The sequence below is a fragment of the Melanotaenia boesemani genome, chromosome 10, assembly GCF_017639745.1.
Source record: "Melanotaenia boesemani isolate fMelBoe1 chromosome 10, fMelBoe1.pri, whole genome shotgun sequence".
NCBI classification, from domain to species: domain Eukaryota; kingdom Metazoa; phylum Chordata; class Actinopteri; order Atheriniformes; family Melanotaeniidae; genus Melanotaenia; species Melanotaenia boesemani.
The window spans coordinates 16,770,516-16,782,901 of record NC_055691.1 but is presented as its reverse complement, the minus strand read 5'-3'; the positions used below and the strand labels follow the sequence as shown (position 1 = coordinate 16,782,901).

Below are 12,386 nucleotides of genomic sequence, written 5' to 3'. Positions count from 1 at the left end.
TGTGTGCAGCTACAGGCTTGCACGGCACGTTAATTTCTTGTCATCTCACAGTTTTCTGGTTTGTTCTCGCTGATCCGTTGTACTTCATGATACTGCAGGTCTGCTTAAACTCTCAGGAGCTATGAATTGAGGTTAAAACCTTTCTTTTTACTGCATTTTATTGAAAAAATTGTTAAATTTTATTTTTTTCCATAACTTTTCATGAGGGGGTTCAAATGGCTGATTATTTAATTTTTATTTGACTAGGGAAGACAATAAATGACTCTTCAATCTCTTTCCAAATTCCCTCTCTATCCAATCACACACTGACTCTTAACGCCACCTCATGCTCTTACACATCCTGCACGTCACATCTCTGCAGACTTCAGAGCATGGACATCTATAAGGACAGTTCTACATAAGCTGAAACATTTTCATCAGTATCCATCTATCCAGCTGCTGTTTGTCATGAGACAGGTCAGAGTTATTCTGCTTGTTCTACTTCTCTGTAAGATGGTCCTTCTGTTTCCCCTCTGACTCCAAATATGTCAAAGTTTAAAGGAAAATGATAATCTTAACTACTAATATCCTCATTCTTATTGTGATGGCTCAGTTCAGCTTACATGTGATTAAATATTTAGCCTATTTTAATAAAATATTTGGAAAAAAAAGTAAACTAAAAAAACAAAAAAAATCGAAGACTACGCGATTTGTCATACGGACATTTCACATCAACACATTTACCATCTGATATGAATGCTATGATGTCTCAGATGTCACAGAACAGCTATAGACGTGTTATTCAGAATGAGAAGAAGCTATTTCCACAAGCAAAAAAAATTAAAGGCTCATTATTGATGCTTTGGTATAATTATGTTTATGCTTGCATTTTATTATTATTTTTATACTTACTTTAAGTTCAGAGACAGTTATTAGTAATGGGAGTTCATGTTTGTACAGAATGGGGTATGGGTGGGTGGGGCGAGTGTACGTGAAGCTTGGTTTGTATGTGTGTGAGTTAGTGTGCAATTGTGTGTGAAAAATTATGAGGTGTGCCTTTTTATTTTTTAATCATAATTTTTGATGTGTGAAGGCTTTTAAATTTTATATTCAACAAGTATGATTTGTTTTTATTATGTACAGCACTAAGTGTTGCCTTGTGCATAGAAACTGCTCTATAAATAAAATTTGATTGAATTTGATTTGATATAATTAGTAAGTAGGTGTTTACAAAATGAGCTGTTTGTTGACAGACAGTTATTGGTCACTTTATTAGGTACTTCTTGCTCGTACCAGGTTGGACCTCCTTTTATCTTCAGAACTGATTTAATTCTTGGTGGCATAGATTCAACAAGGTGTTGGAAACATTCCTCAGAGGTTTTGTTCCATATTGACATGACAGCATCACACAGCTGCAGCAGATTTGATGGCTGCACATCCATGATGAGAATCTCCTGTTGCGAAACATCCCAAAGCTGCTTCTTCTGCTGTTTTCAATTCTGTTTTTATCTAATTTTCTTTCTTTTTCCCTTCTCTTTTGCTTTTAATTTTAAATTATGCTTTCTGTTTTCTGATATTTTAATGTCTCTGTAAAGCACTTTGAATCAACCTGTTGTTGTCTTCCCTTGCCTGGGTTGAATTGAGATCTGATGACTGTGGAGGCCATTGGAGAACAGTGAACTCATCATTTTCAAGAAACCAGTTGGAGATGATTTGAGCTTTGTGACATGGTGCATTATCCTGCTGGAAGTAGCCATCAGAAGGTAGTAAACCGTGGTCATAAAGAGATGGGTATAAAATTAGAAGGAAAAAAAAGTAAAAAAAAAGTGGGGATGTGTTCAGAGATGCTATTCTGCATATTTTGGTTGGAACCAGTGCTTATTTGAGTTTCTTTTGTCTTTCTATCATCTCCAACCATTCTGCCCATTCTCCTCTGACATCAACAAGCCATTTTGATCCGGATAACTGCCGCTCACTGGATATTTTCTCTTTGTCAGACCATTCTCCAAAATCCCAGTAGATCAGGAATTTCTAAAATTCTCTATTCAGACCAGCTTATCTGGTACCAACAACCATGCCACGTCTAGAGTCACTTATATCACATTTCTTCCTCATTCTGATGCTGTTTGAGCTTCAGCAAGGATTGTGATTAGCTGAGTAGCTATTTGCGTACCTAATAAAGTGGATGGTAAGTGTACACAACAGGTAGAAATCATCTGCTTTAAATATTGATAATTTCTGCCACTCTTTTTACTGTTCTGCAGACACAGTATTTATAATTAAAATAAGAAAAAAGAATTTATAAGATGTCTTGTATGTGAAAGATGGCAATTAAATGGCAGTCTTTAGAGAATTGTTGCTCTACTCTGCAGCTTAAAACATAAAATAAATAAATGCATAAACTAAAGTTTTTTCTTTAAGTTTCTTTAAGCCAACTGTTTTGTTTAAAATCCCACAGCTTTGCTGTTTAAGTTAACTCTTACAGTCTCACGTAGAAGACAGCCATTTTTGTTCTATTTACACAATATTGAGCTTCACCAATACTGAAGGCCAAAAATATGAATATAGAAGGCTGTAGTTATTTTGTTACGATCGGCAGCTATGAATCCGAGCAAGTGGCCATGACTTGTGGCGCTCCCCAGGGGTCAGTCCTTGGACCTCTTCTGTTTAACTTGTATATGCTTCCTTTGGGTCAAATATTACATAACTTTAGCATTGATAATCAAAGTTATGCAGATGATACACAACTTTATGTCTCTCTGTCACCAGACGACTGCAGCCCAATAGACTTACTGTGTCAGTGTGTGGAACAAATAAACACCTGGATGAAGGAGAATTTTCTACACTTAAATGAAGACAAAACTGAGATTATTCTGTTTGGTAGCAAAGAGAAGAGGGTCAGCATTGGCAAACACCTGGAGACTCGGGCTCTTAAAATCACCAACCAAGTTCATAACCTTGGAGTGTTGATAGACTCAGACCTGACTTCCAGCAGCCACATCAAAGCTGTCACTAAAACAGCTTTTTACCAGCTCAGAAACATCAACAGAATAAAAAGTTTAGTCTCCCAGAAAGACCAAGAGAAACTCATCCATGCATTCATCTGCAGTAGGCTGGATTACTGTAATGGTCTTTTAACAGGACTTCCTAAAAAGAGCATTAAACTTCTGCAGCTCATCCAGAACGCTGCTGCTAGAGTTTTAACCAGGACTAAGAGATCTGAACACATCACACCAGTTTTGAAATCTTTACACTGGCTTCCTGTCGGTCACAGAATAGATTTTAAAACCCTTCTGATCGTTTACAAATCCCAGAACGGTTTAGGCCCAGAATACATCTGTGATATGTTCAGAGAATATAAACCTAGCAGAGCTCTTAGATCCAAAGACTCTGGCCAACTAGTCCAGACCAGAGTCCAGACTAAACATGGAGAAGCAGCATTTAGCTGTTATGCTGCAAACAAGTGGAACAAAGTGCCAGTGGAGATTAAACTTTCACCAAATGTAGATATTTTTAAATCCAGGTAAGAAACATTTCTTTTCTCGTGCACCTTTGCATGAATTCTGCACGGTAACTTTTTAACTCATCTTGATTTTAGTCATTTTAATGTAATTTATTATTTTATTATGATTCTTGCTATGTGTTTCTGCCTTTTACAATTTCTTAATATCTGTAATGCTTTTGTTTTATGTAAATCACTTTGAATTGTCCTGTACATGAAATGTGCTATACAAATAAACTGCCTCAACAAACAACAGATAAGCTACCAGGATGAGCTACTTGCTGAACATGGTGGAGAACTGAGATTTGAACAAATCTAAGAGGGGAGTGAGCTTTGGACCTTGATTGGTCTGATTGAAAAAAGCTTGTATGAATGCCAGCACTGCTGCTTGATGAGTAAATAAACTGTGAATTACTAAAGTTAGTAAAGTCTGCTGTAACCCTGAAATGAAGACACACTGATTCCTTTAAATCCTTAATTCCGTCTCCATCCATGTATCTGTTGATTAGACATTCCAGATGCACAGAAGTCAGCTTTGACTTGTTAATAAGGAAACAATGCTTCAATTCAAAACAATATATAAGCAACAGAAAGCATTGGCTGCTTTAATCATATGAGCTGGATGGAGATAAATCTGACTCTCATACCTAACCAGGCAAGTCTTTCATTTTTTCCTGAGAAGCTTTCACTAACTTAAACTGTCTGCTATCCATTATGACGACAACATTGTTAAACTTCACCCATTTACCTCACTTAATGCAGCATATCACTCACTTAACATTGTCTGTCAACAACACTGATGGTAAAAAGACGGCAAAGGCAGAAACATGAGGTCCCCACCCAGGTCCTTAAACAGCTTATTGGAGTTATTCAGAACAAGTGGGTGAATGAAGTCAGCAAGCTGTAGAAATTGTTATGTGAAAGGAAAACCAGATGATGCGAGCCACTGTGGTGGGTATGTATGTGGAAGCGTGACAGACAGGCAGCTGGAGGCTAATTAACTCAGATGGCAGGTGGATGAGTTTTGTGTTGGGTATTCATTAACAGCAAATGGCAGGCAGGTTTCCCCTGATGGGTGGGCCAGTGATGCTACAAGGTGGACTGAAAGGTAAAGGCACCTGAGTGGCCTGCATTTGTGATCAATGCATACTCCTAATGGGAGCTGACAGTATTGATCTGACAATCTGGCTGTAAAGGAGCTGTATTTGTGTGTGTGTGTGTGTGTGTGTGTGTGTCTGTGTGTGTGCACAATCAGGAAGGGTCTTATCAAGAGAATCCTAGAGGCAGTCAGCTTACTAATGGCCGATTGAGACTCGCTGTCTGGACTGTCTTGTCTTATCTCCCACTGGAATAGCTTTTTAGAACCATGTCTACAGAGATAGCTGGTACATGCAGGTCTACTGGTCTGGATGGCAAACACTTGCACACCATGGTCTAAACAAGGATGCATTTACAAAAACCCTTAAACAAACGAATGTAACTATTGTCAGAATAAGGCCTAATCTACTATACCTTGGCGATGATGCTGCAGAGCTGAGGTCCATCCTGGGTTAGAGACAGGAGGTTACTAATGGCACTGCCTATGGTGTGAACGCTATCTGATGACTCAATCTGTCTGATCAGAACCTGGGAGGAAGAATAGACCTTAATTAAGAATCGCAATACACCCAGTTAATCACATTGTTGGCAATGCTGAAACAAGCTTTCATTCTTTTAAAGAGGAGATATGGCTATTTCAGTTGTTGCCCCCTATCTGTGGAACAGTCTCCCCATCACATTAGGACCTCACCAACAATGGACATTTTTAAAACGTGTTTAAAGACCATTTTTATTCTGTCGTTTCAAATCTGTATCAGTTTCAGCATTTCAGCTCATCTTTATTTTCATACTGGTCTTTTTTTTTAACCTTTGTCTGTTTCATTCTCAGTTTGTCCCTTTCTCATTTAATTATTATTATTTATGGCTCTTCAAGTTGTATAGCACTTTGGTCAACACTTGGTTTTAAATATGCTTAGAAATAAAGTTGATTTAACTTGATGTTCTTTCAATCAATTCCTACAAAGTTGGGAAGCTGTGTAAAAAAACCCAATTTCAAACCCAAAACAGTCCAAGAAAATAATGAGAATAAACAACTTATTTTAGGCTCATAAATGGAGCTCACATCCTTATTTATCAAGTTGATACATTAAAGACAGCAACTCAGTATTTAGGCTGCGTTGAACTTATCTACATACCTGGATCTCATTGGCTAAAGCCATGTCAATCATGTTGCTGAATGAATCACTGACATCTGTAAGGATCTCATGGATAGCCTCTCTCATGGATTTCAGGAAGAATTCATCATCCGTGTGAAGACACCTGCAGGAGAGTAGGCAGAAGGTATTTTAAATATAACCTCATCTGCAAAAACAGATATTCATTGCTGTTATGTTTACGCTTGTGTCACCTCTCTGTGATATTAGTCAGCTCCATACACTTTTCCAGCAATGACTTTTCATACTGTAACGAAAGAAAGAAGACATCAACTGGTGATACAACCATTTAAAAAAGTGATCTATGAAAATAAAGCCAAAAAATGTATACATGAGAGTGGCAGAAAATGTCGCTGAACAACGATTCTGAAGCTCAACCATCACCTTCTGCATTTCAGGCGGTGTGCTCCGAGCAGCGCTATACTCATGCACCAATGAGCGGACATGGCAGTTTGCCCGTACAGCCGTGCTGTGGACCCTCTGCCAGCGCCCCTTCTCCAGCCTCTGGAACATCTTCCCCAGCTCTGTACTGACTACTAGCGCACGGCGAAGGAGTGTCTGCAGGTTGTTTCTGGCTACATGGTCCCCTGCGCCAATCCCTGAGGTCACAATCAGCTCTCCCTGCTGGGAGTCCTCCTCCACGCCAATGGGTTTGGCCTGGAGGACACACATGCACTCCACCTCTGTCATGTGGCGGAGGTCTTCCATCCAACGCTGGACCGAGTCGACCTGCAGAGACTGCATGCGGGTACTGTGGGGGAAACGAACAAAGTAAAAATGAGAAGAGGTAACATTACAGTTTGACATAGTTTATTTATGTAGGAGATGATGTAATGCCAGAGACCAGGGCATAATTACAGGCCTTTTCTGTGTTTAACCAAAACAAAAAGAAAAGGAAATAAATAAAGTTAAAAAAAAAATGTGGTTGTACATTGTCCAAACTACATTTTACTTTGTAAATTACACTTTAGTTAAGTATGTAAAGTAAATTTGTGTTATACTAGATAAAATCTGAGAGCCTGAGTTTATTTATCGTTTTAAACACTTCAGTAAAAACATAATTCAGTTTTATTTTTCTGAGAATTGAAGATTTAATTTAGTAATTTGTGCAGCAGTTTAAATGTCCAAATTGCTGCACAGACAGTGCCACAGCTACTGTGTGTGGAGAACAGTGTTTGAGATATGGGAAGTCATCCTCATTGACCAGCCTGCTGATTAGGCTAAAGCTGATCAACACAGAACGTCTAAATCATGTTTGCCTCCTCCACAAGAAATAACAAGCTTAATCATTGGAAAATTAAGAAAGTTTTTACCATCAATTCAAAGTGAGTGTTTGGTCACAGATCATTTAACTTGGCCAACCATATTTGTCCTTTCTCTATGCCTCCTTCGCCTTCTCTCCCTGGTTATCTATCATTTTTTTATAAATAAGTATGTCATAGAGTGTTGTAGAGCTAGATACCAGACACAAAGATGTAACCTACTTGTTTAAATCAACATCACCTGCCTGCTGTAAAGAGTAAAGAACCCTTTTTTAGCATCGTTATTTGATTTCACATTGTAAAGCCCACTGCACAATATTTCCCACCCAGAAAGATAGAGGACGATGACAAAGATTACTTTTAAAGACTCTGGAGATCAGAAAATGTAGTGCTCACAGATTAAAGATTTACATTAGAAAGGCAGTTTACCAATTTAATTATGATATTGATTAGGGATTTTTTTTCCTTCTGTTTTTTAATATCCCAAATGACATCGTTCTTAAATCTGTCGTCACAATTCTGCTCAATAGTCTTTTTTTGATACTTCAGAACCAATCAGCCTGGCCCCTGTTTCTGTCAGTAAAAGACATTATATGTGCAAATAAATCCCATTCTACTCTTTCAAGGTAGAACTATAAATGGGCACTGGAAACCCACCAAGGCATTCCTAGAATCAATACTGCATGATCAAGTTTATTTCCAACTAATTGCTGGATTTTGTGCTTGTTAGTTTAACCTCCTATTTCCCCTCAGTTTGACAACAGCGCTGATAACAGGCCAAACTGAGCAAACAGTCCTCCCAACATCAATCTCTCTCAGCGGTGACCCTAATGAACGCAAGCTTAAGGTGGTAATCCTGAATCCAGGAGTGAGAAGGCCAAAGCTCTCTGATAGAGGATGGATCGATGGCGACAGCGGCCATCTCAGCGTTGAGTCAACACTGGGAAGACTCTCTAATGAAGATGGATATTTCTATCTTGGCTCCCTTGACCTTCTTCTTTTTTTTATTTTTTAAAAATATTGTAATTGTTATAGTTATTAGCTGATATGGTATGAAACTGTGCTCATAATCAAAAATATCATCACTTAAAAACTCCAAACCTGCTTTAAGCAAGAGTTTATAACTCAATATTGAATCATTAGAAAGCCACCACCTTCACCACAGATTTAAATAAAAGGCAGCTGGTTGCCAAAGTTATTTTGTCCTGATGAATCTCCCAGGCACTGTTATAGAAACAGACTGATGCTGCCATCGCTTCGTTTGATTATACAGGTGGCATTTATGAGGTGAAACCCACTGCTTGTTTCCTCCATTCACATTTAAAAACTGTGGCTAAACACTTCAACTTTCATATCTGACTTTCATATAGCCATTCCACCATAAATAAATAATCCGATTGGTACAGTGTTGCACCGATGTGTATCTGACTGCATGGATCTTTCTTCTCTACAATCAATTTAGTTTATTAATTCATAGTGACAGCAGAGTTCTTGGTCACCTAACTGATCAAGGTCCTTTGACAGGTTATCACGTCCTCATCTTATGGTTTTGATCCTGACAAATACCGTCACAAATTCTGAGACCTACAGTATATTTGCTATTGCATGCAGACTCATAATAAAAGTTAATTAAACACTTTCTAAGTTTATTTTGAAACATAACAATATGAAGAGAATATGACAGGATATGATGAGTGGATTATGCTGCACCATTCTGCTACACTTACTCATAGTAAACAACAAAATATGCGACAGCATCTGATTGTCTAAAACAAACTAAATATGATGATTCCAAGCCATTTTTCTCTCTTCTACAACAGATAAGGATGAACTCATTTAGAATGACACACCCAACCAACAAACCACAAAACATAACCCTCACCGTGGGGGGGGGGGATGATAATAACAGGTTTGTTTTCCAAGGGAGGGGAAGCAGTGCACTTCAGCTCACAGGGAATGACAAATATTTACATGCAGGGCCAAAAGAGGGTCAGGCAACAGCCGTTCTATTATCTCAGGCAGGATCTCGTGGAAATAACGCATGAATCCTTCTAATCTGCAGGGGGCTGTCAGCAAAGCTAGCAGGTGAGGTCACAACAGCTGGTTAATACTAAATATCCTGGCTTTTAGCTGGAGGCCCTACAAGTTTGTCTGTTACTTCATGTTTGATATTGATACCCTCTCTGTTATGAGATTCAAAGATGATACACTCAGTTATCGCACAATAACATGTTTATTTAATCCCATTTTAAAGTAGAAGCACTCAGAGAATGCAGACCTGCACCAAGCCATAAGGTCGCTGAAAAACCCAACAGCCCACCCAGTACCTCCTATATTTCTAACCTTCTGGATCACTAGATCCAGAATATCGACATGATCGGGTCAATTTTACATTATAACACCTACCATGGTATCATCTTTTTTTCCAATGATTCTGGGCTTTAATGGCAAAATCTCCCAATAGTAAAGAATCCTTTAACAGGCATGCAGACAGACAAACCAATACAGCATAACAAAAGACAATAAATAAAATCAATGCTTTGTAAACAAACCGCTATTCATTCATCCTTTAATCTATTCAAATTCCTCCTCATATTTTCTTTATGCTTTCATCTATATTATTTTTTTTCCACATTTTTCTGTTCTGTTAATTTAACATTATTTGTTCAATAGAAACTATTATTGTTTTAAAGCTGCATATTTTGTAATCTAGCTTCAATAAAGAAGGAAGACAGCCACTCAAGAGTGCAGGAAATCTACAAACACAGAAAGTCAGGATACAGAAGCATCACTTAGATAAACTGCTCACAGAATCATTCAGCAGAGGGTGTGAGTCAGTTTGTTTGGGACTACAAACAGAAATGCCCACATGAAAATACTCTGTAAGCATTAATCTATTAGTATGTACAGTTTGTGGGTTATTCCAAATCCCATTATAAAGATAGTGACTGTAGATGACAACACAAATGTGATTCAAGCCACGATGATTAATTTTCCCATCCATATACTGTATCAGCTCACACAGTGGTGTAGAGCTAGCAGATAGACAGCAGTAAACTAATTTGTTTTTCAGGGAAGTAAAGTTCTATCATTTGAGACTTTAAGTGATTCAGGTGCTGTGTAACAAACTTCACAGATCATAACCACAGGGGGCTGGGTAATGTCTACTTCTCATTGTTTGAATAATGGTCTCCTCTACACATAAGACCACCAAACGGGAAAGGATCCTACTGATCTGTTTTGAATTAACAGATGGTAGATGCCTAGTGTGGATCCCACAGATCTGAGTAGTATGTCAAAATAACATATCCAAAATTACAGATATCACATTTTCAGATTCCTTTTTCCTTATTCCTCCTATGTGCTCCAAAATTTTGCCAAATCAAATGACAGAAACATTATCTGTAATTTCACACTTTTGCATTATTTTAAGCAAGTTTTGAGCTTTATTTGCTCTAACCTGTAGTCTAATTGGCATGATATGCCCCAGTTAAATGGCTTGCCTCAATTTACTTTCTTTATGCGTCTTTGCAGGGCAGTTTCACAACAGCCAATGTGCTGCAGGAGCTAGCTAGAAGTTTGTTAGCTAGCATTTGACATTTATCTAACATGCTGACTGACTGCACTTGTTTATCCTTCAGGTATTAATATCCTTGTGGCTTTACAAAAGTTGTATAAAGTGTCTTACCAGCAGTAGACAGCAGTCTGTGGAGAGAAAAGCAACTCAATATAATTTTGTATGTGTAGCACATGGTTTGTAAATCTATCTATCTATCTATCTATCTATCTATCTATCTATCTATCTATCTATCTATCTATCTATCTATCTATCTATCTATCTATCTATCTATCTATCTATCTATCTATCTATCTATCTATCTATCTATTGCTGCTGTTATCGTACAAAGCATCTTTCCCAAATAACTGGAGAAGACAATCTGATGAAAATTCAGATGGCCCACCTACAAACCATGTGTGAGACATACAAGTACCCAAAGTTACACACAAATTAGTTTACACACTTTACAAACCATGTATTACACCCACACCCACAACGATATTGAGTCGATTTTGTCTCCACTGCTGTCAGGGTGCTCTCAGTTAGAAAAGGAAGGAAGAGGACTGATGGGAGAGCCAAGCTAACAGCTACTCCAAACAGTGACAGGAGAGAAGTAAATTTTCACCATCTACTATTTTCTATCAAAAACTTTTAGAGGTTTGAGCAAAGTATATTTTGTGATTTAATTTTACTTAAGTCATTTTTTTCTGGCACTATATTATATCAACCAACCAGCCTCTGTGTACACTCTTAGAAAAAGGGTTCTCTGTGAAGGGCAGAGGTTCTACCCAAGAGTTCTCTGTAAGAATAAAAGTTCCTTTAGGGACCCCTTTAATGCAAGAACCCTTTTTTGGGAGAAAAGGTTTTTCAAGGCCTTGTGAAAGTATGGCTGACAGGAGATCATCACCCTCAAATATTCATGATTTATAAAGTATTTTTAATGCATGTGTCTGGAATTAAATCATTAATTCATTTTACTGACTGTAACAAAGTCTAAAATTTCATGTCTTGTCATAGACTAGTTAAATGCACTGCATTTAGCAAAACAGTGATCGGCTTTTGAACCCCAATCTCCAATCTTTTATATAAAAAGTGTCTCATTACTAAAACAAGTTGTTTCTAATACTTTTCTACATCATGCAGTGTAAGAATAATGATTAGCAAAGAAAACTGAACATGTTACGTTTCTGTCAGAGGGGGCGAGGCTACTTTCAAAACTCAACATATCTGGACCACAAAGCCTAATGGGAAATGCAGATTCAGCTGAAATTTTATCTTTTTCTATTGCTGTGCTATAAATTTGAGTTGTGTGCTTTAATTCCTGTGCTATGCTAACAATTACACAATGTTAGAAAGTTCTGCCCTGTTTGAATTTTAAGGTTGGTACCATGAGTGAAATGGACAGTACAGGAAAAGAAGCCACCACCAAGCATGTTGCATCATGGGTGAAAAAGTGATGGTTACTGATATGACATAATATTACTTGTAGTTACCTTTTACTTTACAGTTTTGCAGTTAGCACTTCTGGACCCTCAATCTCTTGAAAACTCTCTGTGAGGGACCTGGATGAAACCCTTGGGATATAAAAGGGTTCCAGGTATAACACCCAGTAAGGGTTATTGGTGGAACAACCACATCATTGCAGGGTTCAGTGTAGAACCTGTCATAGGGGGTTCTGGGTAGAACCTTCTACTTACGGCTCTTGGTGTCACCCTTTATCATAGGTTCTAGCCACAACCATCTGAAAAGGTTTAAGTTAAAACCCTTACAAAGGGTTCTAACAGGCACCAAAAAGGGTTCTCCTACGAGGACAAGCCGAAGAACCTTATATG

At 38.0% G+C, this 12,386-nt stretch overlaps 1 protein-coding gene across 3 annotated transcripts in view; it reads right to left on the bottom strand.

Annotated features, from left to right (window-relative positions):
* LOC121647968 (protein inscuteable homolog) overlaps positions 1–12,386 on the bottom strand; it is a 64,543-nt gene that overhangs the window by 13,135 nt on the left and 39,022 nt on the right. For all 3 annotated transcript variants that reach the window (XM_041997823.1, XM_041997825.1, XM_041997824.1), the window contains exons 3-6: positions 6,118–6,484; positions 5,928–5,980; positions 5,716–5,839; positions 4,994–5,107 (exon numbers count right to left, since the gene is read on the bottom strand). In XM_041997823.1, coding sequence (XP_041853757.1) covers positions 4,994–5,107; positions 5,716–5,839; positions 5,928–5,980; positions 6,118–6,484 — 658 coding nt within the window. The remainder of the gene's footprint in view (positions 1–4,993; positions 5,108–5,715; positions 5,840–5,927; positions 5,981–6,117; positions 6,485–12,386) is intronic.